Below are 24,544 nucleotides of genomic sequence, written 5' to 3'. Positions count from 1 at the left end.
AGAAAAAAAAAAAGTGGGTCATGAGGTCCACTGGTGGAGAAAAAATGGAAGAATATAAAGAAAAACAGCCACCCACAAAAATTACAGGCTTATAGCTTGGTAGTTATGACATAAGAGTATGAGATAGGGCATATTACAAGGTAAAGTCAGTGAAATTGGATTTTTATGTATCTGTTTCCGAGAGAAAGTTACAGGTATCTGAAATTTCATTTCAAGCCAACCATTATTACATCTAGGAAATTATTTGAAGGAAATTTGCCAATTTTAATCCATTTACAGATTGAAAATTCTACAAAGTTCATTATAGGAATTGAAAATAAGGAAGGACACAAAAAACTTTTATGTTTGTAGAATTTTCTGTCTTCTGGGCATCTCAGCTGTTCACTCAGCTGCACAGATATGCACAAGAGTGTTTGTTTGTGAATGGATAAAGAGAAACTACACAGATATTTCTGCAGCTCCTTAAAAGGGAGTTTTTCACCAGGTGTTTTAATCCTGGTCCCAGAATATATTAACAATGAAGAAAAGAGCATTTGCATAATTGCACTTCCAAATAAATACATGACCTTAAAATTCAGCATAGTGTGTATTAGTCACATGGCACTGAAAGAATAATTTTGAAAGCTGTCTTTATGGGTTGTGGCTTTTTTTAACCTTGAGGAAGTGTGACTTTCTAAAAGTAATTGTAAATATCAAAAGGAATTCATGCAAATTGCATGCAATATTAAGAATTGGGTTTGAGTTCTACAAACACAAAATGGTCTAAGCTTTAATTTAGCTTTATAATAATCTCATGAACTTTGAAAGCAAACACTGTTTAAACCATACTAAACTAAACAAGGGGTTATCCGTGTTGAGGTGCTCTTTTCCCGTTTCATCAGGGATTGTGTTGTTACAAGGTTGTTATGGGTACCTGAAGGATGATAATGGCAGAATGGTATCTCCTACCTTGTTGTGTCGGACTCAAGAGTTTACACCCCTAAACAGTATGGGCTTGCTTCTGTGAGAAAGAGTATTTTTGTGATTTTAGAGTTGGGGCTGAATTCATTCTCTTCTAGGCATGGTAAAATGAGGTGTAGGCTGCTCTGTTGTGTATGTTATCCACTTGCTGATGCCAAGTGCCTGAGAGCCAGGCCACAGCAAGCACAGGGCAGTGTGTTCAGTCAGCCTGCCTGCAGAGGTGTCAGCTCTGGGCAGACAGAGGAGCTCTTAGCCTTGGAGCTACTCAGGAGAGAGGTCTTTTTCATCTCTGCACTGTGGCATGAGAGATTCCCCATCCTGATTCATTCAGGAGCGGGTTGAGGACCCTGCAGGCACCAAACCCATCATCTCAGCACTGTTGTTGCTTTAATCCCTAGTGGAGTGTGCTGAGAGCAAAGAAAACATCTCTTGTGTCATGACTTTATGGAAATTTCCTCAAAGCAGCACTGTCACAACCTCAGGACAATGCAAATTTAAGTATAAATCAGGGGAAATTTTGAAAGGGATAGTGACAATGTCAGAAGTAAAAGTGAATCTCTCTTCCCATCTCAATTCTTCAATTTTGAAGTCCAAGGCTGAATTGGGATATCTCTGTACTTTATCAGAAAATGTTGGGTACTTAAAACAGATATCCTGGTTTTGTTGAAGAAAATGGTTCCATTACCTTTGGAACATTAACTGCAGCAGATTTGGATCTACAAGAGATGAAAACTGGGATTTCTGAGCTCTTCTGTTGGAGTTTCCCATTTTAATTTGACACCATAGAAGCCAGTTTCATCAAGCCAGCTATTCAAGGCAGAGTTGAGAGAGATTTAATTGCTTCATGTAATGCTTTCTTGTAACTGTTTTACCTTTACAAGATAACTACTTCTGTAGTGGTATAAAGGATTGACTAAATTCTCACAGTTAATTCATTTACCAGAAGAGTCCCATATAGAGCTCTTTTACAACAGTAAGAAGAAACAAATTCACGGAGATTTAAAGAAATAAAAAATGTTAGTATTCATGTGCAGAAAAATATTAGAAGTTATAACAGGTTACAGCAGTTCACCTTCAAAGGGGGATCATCTCTTAAATCTGAGGTCTGCTGGAAGAATGAGTAAATTTTTGTGTGCATGAGTTGTTTAAACAGAGACTTGCTGTCATATTTTTGGATGGCTCATTTGTGTAGCTTGTGGGACATTTCTGGAAGTTACTGCAGGCAAACCAGATGTTTAAATGTTGATAAAATGGAAAAGAAGCTGTTTATCCAAAAGTGCATTAAATTAAATGCTGTCTAACTTAAAATCTTTACATTTACAACACATGTTGCAAAATTCTAGATTATTTGATAGTGCTAAATATATATATAATAAATGCTTCTACTCTGAAACAGCAAGATAACTCTATAGAATACTTTTCCTCCAAAAGTGTTTTTGGGGTGTACTATGGTTCTCTTCTGCCTGAACACAACTTTTGTCCTCTTCTTTTTATGCCATACTAGTGAGAAAAGATGACAGCTGGATTGAGCAAAAAATCTGATCACATTATTGGCTCATGGCTTGCAGTTCAAGACTAAAGTGTAATGGCTGTGTGTAGATTGTTAGATATTGTTCCCCCCAACAAAACCACTTTATTGTTAGATATGTTGAAGTACAGATGGACTCTCTATGCATTAGGAAAGTGACCTTACTTTGTAAAGTCATGAACAGTGAGAGACTCCATCAGTGATGCACTGAGCATTTTATAAGGGGGGCTTTACCAATACACTGTCTCAGACACTTTTCACAGGGCCAGAACTGCATATTCCTCTGTGAAAGGTTTTGGATAACCAGGCATTAAAAATGAAGTCAAATGACCAATACAGGATGGAGGAAAGGTAAACTGTATTTTCTCTTTCTTGTGTTAGGGAACTGTTTGTAGGAAGATGAGATGCAGGCTCTGGGATAAGAGTTGTCAAATAGTGTAATAGCTGGTGTGCTTCAGAGCTTCCTTTCCCCTTCAGCTTCAAGATGTAGAAGATTTGAGTTAAATCTTCTCCTTAGAGGAATGACATATGACCTGTGTGAATCCTTCTGTGGGAAGAAAGCCAAATACAGAAGAATTCTGCTGATCTTTGGTTCCCACCCTTTCAAGAAACCTACTCATTTGTTTTGAGGGAATTTGCAGTAAAGTCTAAGATACCTTCACTTGATTCTGGGAAAGTAATTGGGAAAAACAGCCTACTCCTGTTTCCTTCCTTTCTTTTCCCAGTGAGGTAAAAAAAAAAAATTGTTATGAAATGTTTCTATTATAGAGTAATGTAGAAAGAAGTGTGTATTTCTCTGTCTCTGACCCCCTTTTCATTGCTTCATTTGGAGCTTAATTATAAAAGAGGAAGTCACAGAAAATTTTTTCTCCAGAAAGGTGGGCCAGGTAGTTCATGGTGCAGATTTGGTGTTTGAGTACATCTGTTGTGGGTGATGTGCTGCAGTGCCTGGGGTTGGACAGGACCATGAATGAACAGTTACACAGACCAGTTTTATCCTGTGTGTGTACAAAGTATCTTCTCAGTGATGTGAATATTAAAGATGTCCCCAGGAAAGGGCAGTAACATGCATGTAGCATGTCACACTTAAATAGCATTGCTGTGACAAGTGGATACCAATCCAGCAATATGCTGTACCCCTTCTTGGAATTACTTCCAGTTAACTGCAATAGAAGTAGTAACATGAAAGATCAGTGAAGCTGTAAGGAAGAAATCTGAAATCTGACATATCAGTGCAAGGCCCCCAGAGAAGCAAGGGCTCGCTTTGGTTCTCCTGAAACTGAGGAGTGAGATGCTAAGGCAGGGCCCCAGTTCCTGGACATCCCTAGAGCCAGAGCTGTGGGTCAGGCTGCTGGGGAGAAGAGGGCTGGCAAGTGGCCTGTCCCTGCCTTTCTGGCCAGGGTCTGTGAGAAGCCAAAGCCAAGTCTGACAGAGTTCTGCTGGGCGTTGCTTCTGACCTTGTCCTCTCCTTTCCTCCCGCAGCATGCTGCCACCTCTGCCTCTCCCAGCATTCACAGGAAAACAATGTGAAACAATGCCTTTCTGTGCTCAGGCTGATAAAATAGCCATTTCTTTCCCAACTGCTGTAAAAGGGACCCTCCCTGCTCTTCCTGGGTGGTGGAGAGATGCAGCTTTATCTGGGAAATTAATCTGGGAGCAGAGACGGGTTGGCTCTTCTTGGCCTACCACCCTTCTGGTGGCAGCAAGCAGAGGCCCCATTTTGTTCTCTGTCTGCCCTCTGTCCTAGTGCTCCACGTCCCGGCCTGCCCTGTGTCACTGGAGCCTGTCCCACGCCTGGGGACCCTGCCTGCCCCATCTGGCCTGTGCAGGCAGAGCTGCTGGGACAGGCTGGTCCTATCTCCCCCCTCCACAGCAGTGAGCACAGTGAGGAGTAGAAAACACAGTGCTGAGAACCAAAAATTAAAATTTTTGTCATGGCAATGCTGGTATCCCTGATAGACCCTTGCACAGCCTGAGGAAAGCATTTTTTTCTCCCTCCTGGAGCAGAGTCTGCTCCAGCCCTTCACAAGGAAGTTAGAGGCAAAGGAGTTCACTACAGGTCCTGTCTGTGCTCCTCTGCGGCTTTGTGGTGACAGAACTGGGCCACCAGCCCTCCAGCCACATCAGCCCAGGTTACAGTCCCACCACCAGCCCATCTGCATACCTCCCTGCCCATGCTGGAACGAGCTGCCTCCCACCACCTTCAGTCCAACCACCTCCAAATATCAGGTTGTTTTATTTAATGCCTAAAAGGCACCTTTCAGACACCTGTTTTTGAAATGTTTGATGCTAATGGCCATAACAAGTCTGGGTGTTACAGTGGAATTATTACAGGAAAAATCTGCCTGGTTTCTAACAGAATAACTCCAGAGCACATGTAGATTCTTCACATTCTTAATGCTTTTACCATATGAAAAATAATGTGTTCTGTGCAATTGATTCCAGTATTTCATTCGTTTTTCATCATCTCCTATCTTGGAACATCCCTCTCCCTCTTAACAACATACTTTCCTAGATTTCATGGCAAAGGACAAGATCAGCTTTGTGTTGCCATAATATCTTTTGAAGCAGAAAATTGTTTCCAGATTATCTAATGTGGGATGAAAAAAACCATCATATTTATGGATTGGTAAAACAGATAGACTTCCAGTTGAGCTTAGTTCCAGGAAGGTTTTGTGATGATTATCTGGGAAAAAAAAATGTTTTCATTATTAAGTGTCAAAAATGCTGCATTAAAGTTTGTTAGAGTATATTTATCCCTGGGTTTTAGTACTTGTTTTTGTTCCAAAGGTTACTGTAGCCTGCACCAGTTTCTTATTTTAAAACTTGTAATAGTGGAAATTCCGTAACGTATTTCTTGGTTTGAAATGAATTAAGTCAGATTCACTAGTCTTCTCATCACCCTTCAAAATACCTTTCAACATGAAGACAGAAAAGTGAGATGTGTGCACTGCATTAAATCGCAGTAAGAACATATCTGCTGGCTGGGGACTGACTGAGCGCTCTCTTCTTCCCTGCTTGTGTCTGTTAGCATCTCATTGCTTGTTTTGCTGCCCTGTTTTCTCAACCTCTGGGTGTCTGTGAGTTTCTCCTGGCTCTGGTATCTGTGTGCTATCCCAGGAAACCTCATTCATTCCCTGAATGTGAATGAAATAATTAGCCTGGACAATCTGTCTGACTGCAAGCAGGGCTGGTTACTTGCTTTTTATCATGTCAGCTTGCTTTTGGCTGTTATTGGTACCTACATTTGACTTTATATGACTCTTATTGATTGATGCTATTGCTTTGGCCACCAAACTGCAACTGCAGCTGGGGTGGCCAGAGTTTGGCTGCTCCCATGTGCACAGAATGCTGCCGTGGTGGTGGATGGGCCATGCAGTGCAGCATGCTGAGTGTGTCTGAGTTTGTGTGTCCCATCTTCTCTCATCAGTCCCTGCTGCTGGTCTTGACCACTTGCTTTTTGAAAAGTTTTCTTCCCAGTCATCTTCCAAAGCCACAGCCTGCTGTTAGAATTTCCTCCTGCAAGTCTCCCCACACACTCAACTGCTGTAGTAGAGGGATGCCTTTTCAGAAGGTCCCATACTGATGTGTGTCTGTGTTGTGGTGTGTCATTGACATACTGGCATGTGCAAGTAGGCACCTCTGTGAGCAAAAGGCTGGTTTGGAGCCGACTGAGGAAGTCGCCTGGTACCTGAATAATATATGGATTTATGCAAACAGATAAACACAAATGTTAGCCTCCACATCCAAAAAAAATTTGTTCTTGTTTAGTGACCTTTGGTTCCTATGGAAAACATTGATTATACTTACTGTAGTTCTGCATCTCTTTTCTTCTGCTTTTTGGGAATTTCTCAGGATATGTGCATGAAAGAAAATCTGTTTTATTATAACATTGCTGTACAGTCTGCATTTTGTGCCTCTCTGTCACATTTCTGTCCTTTTCAAAGCAGACAGTTGTGATGTCAGGTGGAAAGGATTTGGGCTGGAAAGTCGTCTGCTTGGGCAGATTAAATGCTTCCCAGACAAAAATTCTGGATCTGGGAAAAGTAAAAATAGTAAGAAGAAGTGTAAAGTCTTTAATCCTGGAACCTTAAGTACAGACAAAATGATTGGCCCAGTGTAGGTAAAAGAGAAAATGCATGTAATGCTGAAAAAGACTTTTTCACTAGTTCCAAGTGGCATTAACAAATTATTTTAGGTGCCTGTCTTGTGAGGTCGTTAGAAGTTTATTACTTGATTGTTTGTTTTGTTCTTTTTAACTAAGTAGATTTTTTTTTAATTGTCTGTTACAACGCAAAAGCTGTCCAAACTGAGATGTGGTAAGCTGCTGCAATAAGGTATATGCAAACTGTACCCAAGGGCCTTTGCACAAACTCTGTAGTGTCTTTCCAATCCTGTGGTTATCATTCACCTAAAAAAACAAGTCTGAAAGCAAATATATCTGGCTTTAACAAACGGTTCTCTTGTCTTACAGAGAGAGGATACAAGCCATGGAGAAACAGATTGCCAGTTTAACTGGTCTTGTTCAGTCTGCGCTTTTAAAAGGGCCAAATACAAGTAATAGCAAAGATTCTTCTAGGTAAAAACAGAATTCATCTGTAATGATTTTAGTAATCAATCAACAAAAATCTATTTGAATGTAATCGTAAAAAAAATCCTGAATGCTCAATCATTTTTAAGTTTCTTTATCATCTCCATGAGAATGCTAGGCAGAGAGGAAGAATATGTCAAATGATAGATGGATATTAACTGCATTACTCTTCTTTGTGGTAAAAAGAATTAATGTAGCTACATCTCTGTGCTTTCTACTGCTTATACTCCATTCATTGCTTAACTTCTACTAAAAGGTGATTTAAAACAAATTACTGATGACTGACAAATTACTGGTGATTTAAATTAAAAAATATATATGTTTTAAGGCCATTAAATTTGTTGAATATAAACTTCACTACAGTTTTAATAGTTAGTAAACTAAAATTACAATTTTTCTTGTTATTATTTAGTGAGAAGATGATGAAAATTGGGTCCAGCAAGAGCAGTGCCGACACTGCAGGTAAGATAATTCACTTTTAATTTGCAACTTATTCAGGTATATTAATAGTTCTAACATTACAAACATCCCAGCTTATGGAAATGTCAAATTTACTTAAATTTCCATGGCTGTACTGTCAGAACTGAAGTTTAAGTGCAGGATATGGGAGTTGATCACATCTTTAAGAGAGGAATTTCTGACAGGTTGAGATGGTATTTGGAATGAATTTCCCACCTGTGCTGAATGGTTTAAATGAGATGCAGAGCCTCTGCATCTGGTGAATTTTCCAGTGACTCATCCTGTCTATAGGATGTATGTATATCTGCCATTAACCCTAGATGTATCCAGATTGCTAGAGAAGACAAAATATTTAATTCCTTTTCTTGTCACCTGAACTTTTTCTAAGGTCCATCTGTCACTAGGATACTACTGATGTAGTGACACCAAGAAACTTAGCAGTCAGCAAGACAGCACTTTCCCTAATTAAGCCACATTGATCTGTTCCTAATTATTAGTGTGCATCTAAACCTTTCTGAGCAAGCACCAATTATGAAGCCAGTAAGAGCCGGTCTTGCTTTAGCATCCCTCCTGGAGAGCTGTTAAGTGTGTTAAAGGTTGAGTTAAAACTGTTGACAAAGAGGATTTCCATGTGGTTGGAGCTCTTTGCGTAGGGGCTGCTGCTGGAGAAGTCTGAAGGCTATTGGTGTGCTTATATGCCTCCTCTTCACCTTTGTCATGCACTGAATGCAAATCCAGGCAGTTCCCTGCTTCCTGGTAGTGCTGCTCCCACAGGGAGGTCTGTGCCCGGCAGGTAGTAAACCACACACATTTATTGGCAAACCTATTATGCTCCTAACTAGCCTTTCTGTTGGAGCTGTTAGCTCACGTTCAGGATTCCTGTTTGTCTGGAATTGCAGTGTGTCCTCCTAATTGACAGAAACCAAACTAGACCTGGAAACTATCAACCACATGGAGGAGAGAAAGAGCTAAAGTCCTGGTACTGAAGCTTTGCTCCCAAGCCACTCTCTGTTGCTGTTCCAACTCTTCCCTTCCTGGATGGGGAGAGGATTACTAACAGCTTTGAAGAAATAAGTTGTAATTTTTCAGTTTCAGACAATATAGTGAAAAGTCTGTCATTATTCAAAGCAGCTGCAAAATGGTCTTCAGATTTTTTCCCTATTGCAGTGTCATTACAGACTGAGAATTTATGGCATTTCCCACTTGCACAGGCCTCACCTCATGTAAAGCACTTATGAAACTCTCACAACCAGCACATACAGTGCCTTGTTTTCCTTTTTGTGGTGCATTGCAAACAGCAGCCTCTCTGCTTTGCCTGTGGTGATACCAGTTCAGACAAGTACTTGGTGAGGAGCACTAGTCAGAGGACCTGATCCAAGTGGGTGCTGCATTGAGTGGGATCTTGGGTCTCCAGAGGTCCCTTTAAACCTGAATTATGTAGTAGTTTGTGTGTGCATGTGTAAATGTGCACTCACTTAAATGAGAAATGGAAAATATTCATTGGGAAAGCAACCTTGCATACAGCAAAAACGGAGATTCCCTGGGCAGTCATGCCCAGCCCACCAGAATATTGTGGTTCATCTGACCAGCAGCCATTTCCTGGCACTGCTGTTCCCAATACTCCTCACTCACTACCTTGTCATATGACTGACATGTCCCTGAAATGACAATATTACATCTGACAGCTGCATGTGCAACCATGATGGGGGAGATGGAGGGTGGGAACTTAATTTACTGTGAAAGGCCAGATCATCATCTGTCACTTACTGACGGAGACACTGGCTTTGTCACATGGCCATGTGCCTATCCAGCTTATGAGTAAGGATTCCAGCATTCAGCTTGTGCTATGGATGCCTTTCTCATCACCTGGGAGAAGGGGACAGGACAGTGGGAGCAGCCGTGCAGCCAGCAGTCTGCAGGCATCCCTATCAGTGCTATAAGGTATAGTTGTAACTCCAGCACCTGCATCTCTGTATCCTGTCTTTCCAACATGACTCAGCCACAAAATTAAATTGTAGCAGGTAAGGGAACAAGGTGTGGTGACCCCAGTAACTACAGTATTGTAACCCACGACAGCTGTTACTGGAGACTGCTGTGTAAAAGAATAGTCTTATATAATGGAATATTTTCCCGCTTTTGTGCCTGGAATTGCTCAGGACATGGTCCAATGAGTCAGTGCTGTTTGGCTTACTTGAAAGCAATCTGCTAGAATAGAATGTTTCTCCTTTTTGTGAATATGCTTGGGTTCAAGCAGAAGCTAGACACACTTCCGCTGACCGCTGTTTTGTTCTTCAATTCACCCAATCTTTATTACATATAGTCATTTAGGCAGTGACTCTCTCACTTTACAATTCCACTTGACAACTGTGCACTCAGATACCAGTTTTAGCAATTTCAAAGACTCTTTGAAAGACAAAGTGGTATAAAATGTTGATTGAACAGTCCTTTCCAGAGCTCTGATAAGCAAAAATGTGAATTGCTTCCCATTCTAAAAAATAAAACATCTGTGCAAGATAATATTGTCTCATCAATGTTGAACCAACATTGTATTTTATAGTATGTGTTCCAATGATAGGAGACTTTTGTGCAAAAAATAGACTACATCCCTTGGGATGGGAAAGAAACCAAAAATTCTGAACCCTTGATAACTCTGTATAGCTAGATTGTGAATACTTTGTTTGGTATGTCATATGAACCAAATTGTATTTAATTTGCTTTTGCTGTGCCAGTCTGTAGAAGCCATTGACTTCTTTAACCCCAAATACTGAGGACTCTGAAGAAACCCAGCTTTTTCACTGAGGAAGATGAGTCTGGAATAACAATGCTTGTCTGCATTTCTTATCTTTTATTGCTTGAGGCTGAGTTCTTTCATGGGGCTTGGGTTCAAAGAGCAGTAACCCTCCACAGACTGGCTATGTCTCTTCTGCTAATGCAAGAGAAATTCCATGACTGAATCCTTATAAAGATCTTCAGTTCCTGAAACACCATCATGGTATCAAGGAGCTCTTGATTTAAAAACAGCACATGATTCTAAAACCAAACCATACTAGTAAGAGTCACCATGAGATTACTAACAAATATCCTGAGAAATACTTACATTCTCTCTTTTCTGTCATATTTCTGTTCATCAACTGAGATTGATAGACTAAATCCTGGATTCATTTATTAAATTGAGATCAGTTGTTTCATGGATTACCAAAATTTTTGCTAGTTGCTGCCTTGTTAGAAGAGGAAGGAAGACATTTCAGTATTATTTGAGAAGGGGTTCAGGGAGTACAATTTTCTGCACTAACACCACCAATAGAAAACAAGAGGAAGATGGCAGCAGGGAGAAGTATTACAAACATAGGGCTCAGATTTGATTCCTCATTCTTTGTGAACTGTCTTGTCATCTGTGTATATCTGTGTGCCCTTCTCACATGTATGACTCTTGCTGTGATGACCTCTGAATTAAATCATTGTCCATATCTGCTTGCTTATCTCAAAGACAGATCATGCTAGTCTTAGAACTCCATCAGCATTTGCAGACAAAATATGATCCTGAATTCGTTTTGGATCAATGAGATGAAGTTGCACGCTAATGTATATATAGAATATTATATTATTTTGAGGCTGATTTAGTGCCATCTAGTAACTGTCACATCTCCCCAAATAATGCTTGAAAATACTGTGTCTCTTTAATTAGATTAGTTATTTGTGAAAAAAAAATATTATGTGGGGTGTCTTCTGATGGCCTTTTGTGCCAACCTGCTTCAAAATAAAATCTTAGCATTTCATTAAAAAAAAAATCTGGGTAACGGAAGAACAGCAGTGTCTTTACAACCATAGCAAAGGTCAAGTGTCAGGGAGTAGAAGTCATGTTCCTTATCCCCTGAGCACACAGCAAACCTTTCCTCTTCCTGCACTTCAGTTCTCTTTGTACTTTAAAATGGCAGCTTAGTTCATTAGCCTTTGTAAAAAGTTAACTTTTTTTATTTGTCCAAAGTATTAGGAAATTATTGTGTGAGGTTGAATTTCCCTTACCTAGCTCAAGAAGAGGTTTATTTAAAAACCCAAGAGCCAGTGCTGTTTTTTTCCCTTTAATCCATCTGGCCTCACATCTAATCACAAAGCTACAGCCTGGGACTATTTCCAACAGTGAGCTACACTCCCTAGATGAAGCAGCCCCTCATTCAGCTGCCCTTTTATTCTTTCTTGATGAAAATATGAATATGTGAGAAATCAGCTGCTGATGGTTATGGCTCACTCAGTGTCTTTGTGTTTCACACCCGCTGGAGGGAGCGGTCCCACTGCCCCATTTCCCAGGCTCTGAGCACACTCTGCAGCAGGGACACTGTGGCAGCCAAGAGCACCTCATGGTGAAAAGAGGTGGCTGAGGCAGCAGTGAGGAGGAGAGCTGCTTTGTAGGGAGTTGGAGACATTTATTGCTTACAGAAGCAGATCACAGTCCATCTACACTAAAAGGAAAGCAGGCATCCCTTCCTGAGAAAATATGTGAATTGACTGGGGTCCAGCATGGGGGGAGGGACTGGTGGGGTCTGATTCATGCCTTGGCTGCCTCATCACAGGGTCAGGGGCTGAGGTTTTGGAGCTTTTGCTTGAGGCAAAGAACAGCACAAAGGTAGGTGTACTTTCAAAAATAGTCCAGATTTGTGGCTAGGGATCAGAACTCTTGGAGGCTTATCCACATTTTTCAGACTCTCTGGTGGTTTCTGTCTGTAAGGTTTATGAACTAAATACCATTCTCTTAAACAAAAAAGGCAAAAAATACTGCATGTGGGAGGGAAATAGATGCTTGACTGTAGGAGAAACTGCAGTGTACATGTAGACAGATAAGTATGAGCATACATTAGACTGAAGCATGGAGTGGGTACATAATGGCAGTGAACAAGGACTGTTTATTTCTTGAGTGTTGCTTTCTGTTAAGGAGCTCTTTGAAAGTCAAGAGACCATTGAATCATACTGGAGTATAGCAAAAATGTGCAGCAGCTTGCTCAGCAGTGTAATGATGAGTGCTGCTGTTGAAGCACCAAGCAGATCTAGCTGGAGCAGGTTCAGGGATGGTATAGCATTACAACAGCCTGCACCAAGCTAGAAGAGCTTTTTGTCTGAGCATGTCTCCAGAAGCTCATAGCATGGCACACTGTATGTAGCATGGATCCAGCCAGAGGTGCCTGTGCTTTTATTGAGCAGAATTGCATATGAAGGTAAAATAACAAACATGATTCTTAAAAACCTTAAAAAAATAGGCTGGTGTGATTTCCAATCTTTAAGAATGCTTCCCCCAGATGAATTTTGCAAAGGTTGTATTTGAGGTATCCATACCTGTTGGAAAAGGAATAACTGTGTTGTTATGCTGAGCTGTACTCAGGCACATTTGGAGGAATAGTTCAAAAGACTATGAGGGATGAGAGCATGGGGAGAGAACTTCCCACTCTGGGAGTTGTACTCATTCCAGTCAGAAGATGTGTCATGCTCTTTAGTGCACCGAAAATTTGCCTTCAGCAGGCAAAGCTCACAACGCTGGTTTTTGTTTGATTTCATTGAACTTGATAGAATGTGTGCTTGTGTGAACAGATGATGACCAAAATCCCTGTGTAAATCCATTGATGAGCTATTTTTTGTTTCTTCAGATTTCTTTCTTTCATCATAGAGAAGTATGAAATTGAAGTAGGGAATGACCTAATCATAGAATAGAATAACGGAATTATTTAGGTTGGAAAAGACCTTCTAGATCATCCAGTTGAGCCATTAACCTAACACTGCCAAGTCCACCACCAGGCCAGGTCCCTAAGCACCACATCTACACATCTTTTAAATACCTTCAGGGATGGTGACTCAACCACTTCCCTGTGCAGCCTCTTCCAATGCTTGATGACCCTTTTGGTGAAGAAATTTTTCCTAATATTAAATCTCCCTGGCTGTAACTTTAGGCCATTTATTTTTGTTCTATTTTTTGTTACCTGGGAGAAGTGACCAACTCCCACCTCCTTCCAACTCCCTTTCAGGCAGTTGTAGAGAGCAATAAGGACCTTGAGACTCCTTTTTTCCAGACTGAACACCCCCATCTCCCTCAGCTGTAACTCATCAGACTTGTGCTCCAGACCCTTCACCAGTTTTGTTGCCCTTCTCTGGACATGGTCCACCTCTCAATGTCTTTCTTGCAGTGAGGGCCAGTTAATGCTGTAGTTCAGGGAGCAGCAGCCATCTGTGCTGTTTGGGATCAAGGAATGAGGTGGATTTGGCAGTGTGATGGGAAGAGTTTGCAGGACTACAAAGTACTGGACTTAAAAAATGAACTTTGTTGTACTGATGGTCTGTCATTTTGTCTGCTGGGGGAGTTGGGGGGGCAGGGACGCATTAGGAGAAAAATTTGAAGAATATGGGTGTGTAAGTGCAAATTGTGAGAAGGAGCTGACATTTCTAGTACCTGATGAACTGGAATTTGCTTGTTCTGTCTAAAGAGAGCTTCTTCCCAGGTACTTGAGACTGAAAAGAACAAGCTTGGCATTGTTCCTGTGCAGAAGAACAGCATTCTTTAACAAAGAAAGTTTTGTGAGGACAACAATAATTATTTTCAGAGTGTGGCTCGGCTCATTTCCTTGTGTTATGCTGTATTCCTTTCTGACAGACTAAAAGGGAGTGGGTGGACGCAACATGGCTGGAGAGCCTCTGGCACACCATCATTTAATTCCTCTGGTTTTACAGGGTTGCTGCTGGAGGTACCTGCTAGAAGTAATGCAGTTGTCCTTTAAGCAGTGAAGCAAGATTTTCTATAGAAATCTTTTCCCCATATTTGGCAGCTTGACTGAATCCATCTCCTGTGATGATTAATCAACAAATACGTAGTTCAGGAGTCCTGTGAATGAATTTGCATCAACTTGGTCTCAGACATCTCCTGGGAAGACAGTCCCAAAGTTACTTTCAGACCCAATTTGATTTGTTGCTGTTTTATGTCATCTGCAGTTATAACTTATTATCCCCTCTCCACAGCATGTGGTAGAAGCAGTCCTGGAGTAATGCAGTGCTCTGGTTGAACTGAGGTTCCAGCATACATACACTCTGATGCTGTGCAGGCTTCCCTCAAAATATACTGTATAGGAATGTGCTTTTTGTTCATGGAGTGACAAAACTTCTTTTTTGTTTTTTTAGAAATGAAAAAAACTTAGAAGTTTTTTTTTAATTAGGTAAAAAGATAGGATTTGAGGGACTTTATTTTAAACTGAAGGATAGCTAATTGGACAAGAGTGAAAAAGTATTGCTTAAGCAATTTACTAGAAAAAAGAAGAGAACAAAAAAACTAATTGCTCTTGTGAGGTGTTTTACTAGGACCAAGAACATTTTGCACTTGGCTTGGTTTTTTTGTAAAGAGTTTTGTTATTTTGCTTTTTGTTAATTTTTTTTTTGTTTTTAACATTACTACAAAAGCTATTTTACTAATTTTATGCTTTTTAAAGTAGTTGAGCTATTTTAGGTGTAATAAAAATGTCTAAGAGCTTATGAGGCTTGGCTTAAAAAAACTATATATCAGTTGGGTGAGGAGGTGCCAGTCCCTGTTAATACTGAGTGTTGGCATCCATCATTTGCTTTTCTCGTCCACCTGTGTGAAATACCTGTGGATTCAGTGGGCAGAGGAGGGATCACGTTTGTACCTTCTCTGCTGTGAACTCAACCTGTGCTGCTGCTTATTGCAGGTGCTGCCACCATCTCTGGGGGGAAGAATGCCCTGGGAGCTGTGGAGTCAGCTGCCACCCATCACCCCTCTGGAGCCCCAGCAATGCAGCTCAGCCTGCACGGGATGAAACGCAGCGTGTCCGATCTGCGGCTGCAGCTGCACCAGATGAAGCAGCTACAGGTATGATTACCTGGACAAAGCTGGGAAAAAAGATGGCTTGGCAGCAAATGCCTTTTTTCCTCCTTCCCTCTCTCTCATTTTCTCCCTTTACCTTTTGTACAGTCTCAGTAGCAGAGTTTTAGCGAAGGGCATACCCAGGTACTACAGACACAAAAGCTTACGTAGTCCTTGAGGTGTGAGAATTAGCTCAGTTAAACTACTGTTGCTCAGATATTGAGAAAAAAAAATTAATTTCTAGCTTCGTTGGATGACTCTATACATTAAAGCACTATTTATATTACAATAATATCAAGTCTGTGATTACAGTTTGGATCCTGCTATGCTATGTGCTGTATAAACATGTCAGAAGAACCATGTTCCTGCTCCATACTGTTTACAGTTGAGACAGATCTTAAGTCCCTGAATAAACAACTTTGATGTCAGGAAACCCAAATGTAGCTGAGGATCAGTAGATATGCATTAAGCCATCTTAGTTTGAGTCCTGTATTTACAGAATCCAGAAAAACAGCCAACTTGAACAGTAAGGAAAAAAAAAGGTATTTCAAATGTTGCTGCAAAGGTTTGTTGTGTCCCACTTACACTCAGGTTTCAACAATACCTTCCCAATACATGTCAACACCTCAAAACCTGCAAGAAAGAATACAACCAATGAACAGTTAATAAAAATAGTATGTTGGCACATACAGTCATGCTGCAAATATAAATATATGCTGTTCATCTCAGACACTGTAAAAATAAGCATATGCAGCTGTACAGGTCTTCAGCCTTTTACTTAATTGGAAACTGAAGAGCACTGTGTATTGTCTCAGAAGATGGAAAAGAAGGCAGAGCACTTTCTTGTAAGACAAAGTGGACAGTGGGGGAAGCTTCAGTACTCTGCCAGTCCTCCTTACCCAGAAAGTGACATCATGTGATAGCTATTGTAGGGCTGCAGCTGCTGGTTTTATAACCAGGGGGATGGTACCATGTCAATCACGTATGATTTGCTGATAAATTTTAGAACAAAATAATGATAATGCAAATCAGAATTCAGAGCATGTTTTACCTTCCCCTCCTTATCTAAAGGAAATTAAATAATGAACCAGTCATCAAGCAAAGGAGCAGAAGGGTGAGGTAAGCATCAGTGTAGGAAAATGTGTCCAACTGAAGGTCCTGTGACAATGTCCTGTGCTCTGTTTGCTGGGAAGGCAGAGATGGCAGAAGATGTTTGGAGGAAAGAGTTGTATCAGGTGACCTCTGCCTGTGGTACAGCTCCCTTGTATTTAAACTTTCAGTTTAGGATCAGTATGCCCCAATAGCAAATGTCCCTTTCAAAAGCTATTCTCAGCAGTGCTGCCTACGTGCCAGCCATCGTGTTCCTCATCTCATTTGAAGACACTGGCATGTGATCTCTGCCCTGGCACATTATGTATAAGTGCATATTTTTCCACATTTGTGCTGCAAACCACTGCAGCCCCTCTGTCCTCCTGCACACCGTGTTCCAAATGCAGCTCTTGGCAAATGCCTTGGGTCTGGTCCCCAACTGTGCTCGGCATGTGGCCTCAGAACGTGGCTGGAGGCTGCAGGGCTGCTTGGAGGCAGGGAGCTCATCCTTCCCACAGGGCTGCCCACCAAGGAGATGGCATTTCCCAGGCTGAGCTTTGTCTCCATGGCCCTGCCCAGGGCAGAAGCCTTGCTTGTGATCAGACATAACATTGTGGCACACAGAAGTGAAGGAATTTCTACCATCTACACAAATCAATGCTGCCAAGGAGGTCTTGAGAAGGGAAAAAGGACATATCCCGAGTGTGCTCATTAACTCTGGCTGGCTTCCCTTAATTCAGAAATTATAGCAAACTTGGTGCATTGAGCTAGTGGGAAGTTGAGAAATTTTGATAGTCAGTTGGAAGAACCTGTAGCTCAAGGGAAACTTTGGTATGTTACACATAAATTCCATTGATGAGAGTTTCTGTCATGGCATTCCTGAGCTATTTTGAAAAAAAGCTTACAGTTTGTAGGGCAGCAAGTGAAACAGGCAGTGTTTTAAACTGAAGAGTGTTGCAATATCACATTTTAAATTATATACTTTGTGCTACGTTTTTTTGAAAATAATTGTAAGTAGAAGGGAAAAAGTATTTTTTCTGGTTTCCCAGATTGTTTTCATTTCATGTTTGACAGTGCTTCCTATTTTTCAATTTCACTGTTTCTCCTGGTCTGGCAGTCAGTTTGTTCCTGTTTGTGTGAATTTTTTATACAGTGATATACTGGAAGAAACACCTCAGAAAAATACAGGCACAAAATTTGGCAGGATAAATAAGAAACAGGAACAGGACGTAAAACTGTGCTTAATAATGTCTATTGTTTAATTTTCAATTGATGTTACCACTGTAAGTTCATACTAATTTTCTTAATAGAACCAGAGAAATGCATGATAGAAAAGACCCATTAATTTGTGTATCCTTTGTTTGTGCTGGCAAAATCTTCTTTTTAAACCATATCCAGCAGCAATGGATCCAGATGTATTGATTCACACACCAGATAAATGTATAATGTAAGATGCCACCAAAAAGTTAAGATGTGGTTGGATTTTGAACAGAGATTCTTGGCACACAGACATTTACCTCATGGCTGTTGCTAGAGGCTGTATACACTTCTTGCTACTACATTTGCATGTTCTAAGTGCTCTGATTTTCAGAGACATTCAGGACAGACTAGGTCCTGGTGCTCTGGAGTTTTCCTCAATGCCAGAGATGGGCTGGAGCCCAGCCTTTGTCCTGAATGGATTTGTCACTGGTAAGAATTGAGCCCACGATGACTTAGTGGGGTTGTTCATTCTGTGCTCCCAGGTATTGAGAGCTCTTAGTATCAGGTTTGAACCAAGTCTTGGAGTGTATGTACATGGTTTATATCATTATCTTATATATGCACTGGATTTTTTTGTCTACTCCTTCTTTCCTTTAACTGAACTCACTTTAAGGAAACACAGTCAGATATGATTAAGGTTCCCTATTAGGAACATGTGTGCACCCATGCTTTTCCTTCGCTCAGTGCACTGTTTGCAGGGGAGTGCTGCAGAAAGGACAGAAAATGTAATAACACTGTCATAAATGGCATGATACTATTTCACAAGTGTAACTTTGAATTAAAAATTAATATATATTTGAGCTGCATTATAGAACTGGAGCTGCTACCTTTAATCAATGTATGGTAACAAACTTCAGGAGCTAGATACTTAGATTCTGCAGAGGTGCTGAGCTGCAGGCAGCCAGCTCCTGTTTGTGGCTGTGCCCTTGAGTTCATGGGGAGGTGGGAGATCCCACTGGGCAGGTCATGCTTGTCTCCTAATGAGGAGCAGGGTTGTGAACTAATACTTGGTTTTCTAGTTACCTGTCTCATAGATAATAATTGGTTCAAAGTGAACTGAACTGGTTATCAGATTGTTCTTGGAGTGGGTACTAGAGGCAGAGTGGGGTAGTTGTGTGAGAACAGTAACAAATAATGGCTGAAGCACAAGATGAAGAAGAGGGGCAAGGAAGGTATCTGGAGAAATTGGTGAGGCTGAAAGTGAGAACCAAGGGTAAAGAATGTATGAGAGATGCTAGAATTCAAAAAAAGTACGCTAAATTTGTTTCTGTATGAATGCTGCTTGCAGTTAAAAGGTGAGGTAACTCAAATTAGCAAGAAATTGCCATTTGTTGGTGACAGGAAAGCCTGCATTGGTTTTCCTTACTTTTAGTATGTGCCTTTAGAACTTCAGTACTGCTTCAAGAAAGACTCTTCAAGAATGAATGTTTAAGATTGTTTATTTGGCTTGTTTTCAAGCAAGCTTATAGTACAAAGGTTCTGTTTTGTGGAACCAGAATAACTGTGGCAGATCCATAAAATATCTTTTCATTGAGATGGTGGAGCAGAGGTGGTCAGAGGGGCAAGTGGGGTGTACACTTAGCCAGAGAGTCTCACATCTGATTCTGCTGGCAGAAGAAAGGTAAGAGTGAAGTTCAGTTCCAGAGCACAGAGGTAAATGGGATGGCCAGAGACCACCTTCTCCTTCTTGCTCCTGCTCTCCCTGCCTCATGCTGTCCTTTGGCTGCTGACTGACACAATTGCTCCCCTCCCTCAGTTCTTTCTTTTGTCTCTCTGAACCCATATGTACTTCTCCCTTCTCATCTTTTGACCCTGTTCCCCAGGCGTGAACAAACTCAGGTTTTTTATAACTAGCCAATTATTGCACTAATTTTCATAGAAATAGTAAAAACATTTCTTTGATACCAAGATTGAGTCATGTTCCAAAATTAAAGAGCTCACTCCAAACTCTGAGGTTTGGGAGTCCTCAACATACAAGATTTTTTGAAATCTTACTGTGTTACATTTTTATTCCCTGTCCTCATTATCAGAAATAGATGAACTTTTATGACTGAAACTTCCTGGTATTGTTCAAGCACTTAATAAATGGAGGTGACAAGCACCTTAGCTGTACACATCACCACAATAAATATAGCTCCTCTACATACCCCCATAATAGGAAAAACCATGTGCCTGCCATTTCACAACCTCACACACTCACACATACTCAGTTTTGCTATTAGTGGAAGTCCCTTTTACCAGCTGAGGAACATCAAAGTCTTAAATTCTGGACACCTGAGACTTAAGTCTAACTTTATTACTGACCTTCTCACTGACCTCGGATCAGTTGTTTCACAGATCCTAACTCACTTCCATGTATCACATTTCCCCATTTTTTAAAGAGCCAGGAATAAATTGTGTGACTGAAGTGTTACATGCTCATTCACCCATTTATTCATTCATTTAGGTTTTCCTACTTGAAAATATGACACAATAAAAGAGGTGTGTATCTCAGATAGTTGTGTTGGCCTTGCAGTAAGAGATTTTAATTTATCAAATCCAAACATTAATCCCATCATGGGGAAAATACACATACAAAATACGTACTGTCTTCAAAATAATCTAGATATTATTTATATAGTTCTGTGCTGTTGAAATGTTTTTCAGCTTCATTTTTTCAGTAATTGCTGACATGTCTCTTCAGCTGAATTTTGAGCTAACTCCTCCTGCTTGTAACAGCTCAGATTTCACACACACACACACATCCCCACAGTGAGGTGTTACCCTCCCTCTCATCACAGTTGTGTAGCTGGAGAAGAGAGTAAGAGAGTCAGGCCCAGGGACTGAAGAGTCATCAGTGAGGAACTGAGTTTGTTTCTCTCGTGCCCATATTGGTTGGAAAGAATTGTCTCAGCAAAGGCACTTTTTTTTTTATTCTCATGAATTTTCTTAAATAGATTTTAAAGAAGGCTTACTATGTTATACTGTGTTATAGATATCCTATTTTTGTGATTCTTCCTGTTAGGTCATGGGTTTATTTTGTGTGTTAAATGTGATTTGCCTGTTAAGCCTGGATGTTTAGAAGACAGCTGACAGTTCAAGTGCTAATTTTAAAATGGGAACTTTGTTCACAATTAACACAGGTGTTTTTTAAAATCTTACAATATGAAATGGCTCCTGGGCTAACAGAGTTGTGTTCATGTTGCCTGTGTCCTAAAGCTGTGCCTAGGTGGAGTCCTGCTTATCACTTTGAATCTTGTGATTTGCGTAACAGACTTGAACAGGTTTGGTTTGTGAGCATGGCTCATAGTTCCTCCAGGGCTACCCACAGAAGAGTGCAGCCTAGTTTGCCTTCTTACCTCTGTTTTGCTCTGTGAGCTTACTGTCAGCAAGACAATGAATGCTTGAGTTACTTAACATCAGGCTAAGACAAGAAAGAAGGTGTGACTTGAGGTTCTCAGAAAATAGCCATATTATAAAGGGGGGTTTTTCTGGTGGGTAAAAGAGGTTTTATGTATTGCAGATGAGCTGTGTGCCTGTACCAAATTGCACCACATGTTACAGTCCTTCCTCTGCCACTTGAGAGACTGAAAACCTCCATTCTGAAAACAGCAGTGCATTCCAGCCATGATATTAATGTGTGGGATTATCCACCAGGCACGTATGGGCCATGGGATGCATAAGCTTGTGAGATAGATGGAAAGTGGAAGTCAAGCATCCAGCATTCTCATAAGGTGCAATTAATTCTTGATTCATATTGAACCAAGCAGAATAAAGGGGCCACAATCCTTGCAGAAGTTATGCATTGAAGGTGATATACTGATCCCAACATCTTTTGTTTATCAGTTTGAAATGGGAAGTTATATATATACATGGAGTAATGTTTATAGGTACAGCTAAAGAAGGAAAGGAGAAGGTAAAAACACTCACTCACTGTAGGATGGTGTTTATCCCAACCTTCTGAGCTCTGCAATGTATTCTGTTGCCAGGAATGTCAGTCAAGCAGGAAAAATTGAAGTTGATTTCTTTTGTGCAACAGCTGCAGAACCAGGAGATGCTGAGGGCAATGGTGAAGAAAGCAGAGCTAGAAATCAATGGCAAAGTGATCGAAACAGTGAAGAGGCTTGAAGATCCTGTGCAGCGACAGCGCAACCTGGTGGAACAAGAGAGGCAGAAATACCTCAGCGAGGAGGAAAAGATTGTAAAGAAGCTATGGTGGGTTGAGAACCTCTTCAAATTTATTGCTTTTGCCTGTCTTTTTCTTCCATAAAGTAGAAACTTTTACCACTGCTTTCAGGTAAGCTGCATTTGTATATGGTGTTTTAGTTATGTGTCCTTGCTGTGTAGCACATTGGCTGTAAAACTGTGTCTGTGTTGTTCAGCTCACTGATCCTGACTGGGATCACAGCCCACTGGGTAAATCCCAGCAGTACCAAGAGTTTCAACCTCTTCAGAAGTCCCCTGTAAAGGGAGGGATGGCTGTAAGGACTGTGCCCACCCCTGTATTCTGAAAGCCTCCCTCTACCCTAGTTCTCCCCTTCAGCCTTATGTATTATGCTTTAGGGAAGGAGGGAGGAATCTCCTGAGGAGCAAAGGGATTCAAAGGTAATGAGTTTAGCTTAAAGTACAAAAATCAGATTTCAATAGTAAGTACTTTGGCTGCTGCATGGGAGAGGTAGGGGAAGCTCAAAAAGAGGAGTGAAGTTTTTAATTACAGTCAGCAATGCCAGTCCTTGTCTAAAATGTACTCACTGAGGTTTCCATCTGCTTAACTGTGTACCTTGTTTTGTTGTTATGTAAAGGCCTTTCAGAATATTCTGGGTTTTTTCCCCAGAACTTTGGCCCACCAAGACTGGTGGGATCGAGTCATTTGGTTTAGTTCAGAGTCAGCAGGAGACAAGATAAAGCTGAAATTAATAAACAGTTTAACTAATTCTAACACTCAGATTTGTAAGATGTTATTTAACTAATTATTTCTCATTGCCGCATTTATTTCACACCTGAAGAATTGCTCCATAATAAGGAAAAAATTTCTAGTCAGCTTGTCAGGAAATTATGACTGAAGAGCCATAGAGTACAGTTCCTGACAGCTGAAGAGAGTAAATCCTTCCTGTTGATCAGTAAGTTGTCACATTAATACTTCTTGTAATAAAAAGGTGCATTTGTAAAGAGAAGGTTGGTGTTACTAAGGGAGAGTCCCGTGAAGAAGGGTTGAATGTGCAGTAATGGTCCATGCTGGTGTAGTTAATCCTCTCAGCTGGTTTGTAGCCTTAAGCAATGACCTTCCTGTTCCTTACCTCACTCCTGTGTACCTCGTTGCCAAGTCCTAGGTTGTCTGTTCTCTATGGAAAGAGCAATTTGTGTGATGGCTGTTTATGGCATTGCCTCATAAAACGGATACAGAGTGAGGTCAAGTGCCAGTGGCATTCACTGTTACAGCTGTTCATTAAGGATAGCACTTGGATTGCAATATGGTTCTCTTTTACCAGGTTTTGGAGGTTTTCCTGTTTCCAGAGTTTCTGCTACTTCTGTGCTACTTCATTTGTTAAAGTTACAGGAAAATGTCTTAAATCATTCAAATGTTACTTCACCTCTTTTAGAGATATGCTAGAAACAAACATTTAGTTTTAATCAGTTGTGTCCAATGAGATTCCTTTGTCATGTATTTGCTCATTTGTAGGGTCAGACCTGAAAGAAAAGCACATCTGACAACAATAATTTCAGCAGCTGATGGCTATTCATAGTAAGAGCATACAGCACAAAATTACACATCAAATGTCACTGACATTACTGAGAAAAATGTTAATATTCTTTATGGGCATTTACAACTAAACTGATCCCACTGCAGATATACAAACAAATGCAAAGCAACAGGACACAAAAATTGCCATTTTTTAGGATTTCAACTGTCACCCTATTGATATTTCCTAAATCATAAGACTAAATCAGTAGACTGTCTTCATGGGAGACACTGGAGCCTAAGGATTACTGCAATACTCACAAAAGTGTATTTACTACTCTTAGGTGGTAAATCTTAGCTTAAAAAGTCCTTCCTTCTGCAACTGAAGATTATTGCTTGAGCAGGGTGGTTGGACCAGGTGACTCACTGTGGTGCCTTCCAACCTTACCCATTCTGTGATTCTGTGAAATAGGGAAATAAACATATTGGCAGTTTCATGGTGTAAACAACAGAAATGTTGGTGTGCATTTCAAAGCAAGCATTCTGTTGAGCAGCAAGCTTGCTCAACAGATTCATAATGGTGCCTAGAGAAGTGTGCCCATGTGTGCCACAACGGTAGCAGGGTTACAGTTCAGAGAGTATCTAAGGAAACCTGTTAAACACAGTGTTAATGTACACTTGTGACAGTAAAATACACACTCAGAATTAAATATGTAGGTTTTTTTCAATCTAATCTTTTGACTCAGCATTAGAGATGTTATATATAGCACTTGTAGATACTAGATTTAAGATTTACCAGACCGAGGACAAATGATGATGTTATGATACATTGAGTAACAAAGTATTTATGCCATAACAAGCATGTTAGAGGTGTGGCCACTCAATATTGTACATTTTAAGCACTTTAATAGGAGGGAGTTATAAGCACAGTATTTAAATTATAGCCAATCTGTTCAATTGGATACAATCCATAGAAGCTTACAATTTATACTTTGTTAAGAAAAGTATCAGATTTTTTAAAATAATAATAACCATGTTCCATGAAAGCAAAACTTCACTTGGCAATCTGGGAGAGCTTCTAGTAGCAGATACTTGGGAAAGTATATCAGAAGAATCTCTTTTGTTTGTTTCTGAATCGTTCATCTGTCA

At 40.5% G+C, this 24,544-nt stretch overlaps 1 protein-coding gene across 14 annotated transcripts in view; it reads left to right on the top strand.

The window, feature by feature from the left end:
- KIAA1217 (KIAA1217 ortholog) overlaps nucleotides 1-24,544 on the top strand; it is a 355,044-nt gene that overhangs the window by 306,581 nt on the left and 23,919 nt on the right. For 9 of the 14 annotated variants that reach the window (XM_071428811.1, XM_071428812.1, XM_071428814.1 and 6 more), the window contains 4 exons: nucleotides 6,963-7,067; nucleotides 7,492-7,541; nucleotides 15,233-15,393; nucleotides 21,755-21,930. In XM_071428811.1, the coding sequence (XP_071284912.1) occupies nucleotides 6,963-7,067; nucleotides 7,492-7,541; nucleotides 15,233-15,393; nucleotides 21,755-21,930 (492 nt within the window). The remainder of the gene's footprint in view (nucleotides 1-6,962; nucleotides 7,068-7,491; nucleotides 7,542-15,232; nucleotides 15,394-21,754; nucleotides 21,931-24,544) is intronic. The other 5 variants (XM_071428808.1, XM_071428817.1, XM_071428813.1 and 2 more) reach the window with 1 other exon arrangement.

The sequence above is a fragment of the Agelaius tricolor genome, unplaced genomic scaffold, assembly GCF_023055355.1.
Source record: "Agelaius tricolor isolate 1412-34295 unplaced genomic scaffold, bAgeTri1.0.p SCAF_6, whole genome shotgun sequence".
NCBI lineage: Eukaryota > Metazoa > Chordata > Aves > Passeriformes > Icteridae > Agelaius > Agelaius tricolor.
This window is presented reverse-complemented; position numbering and strand designations above follow the sequence as displayed.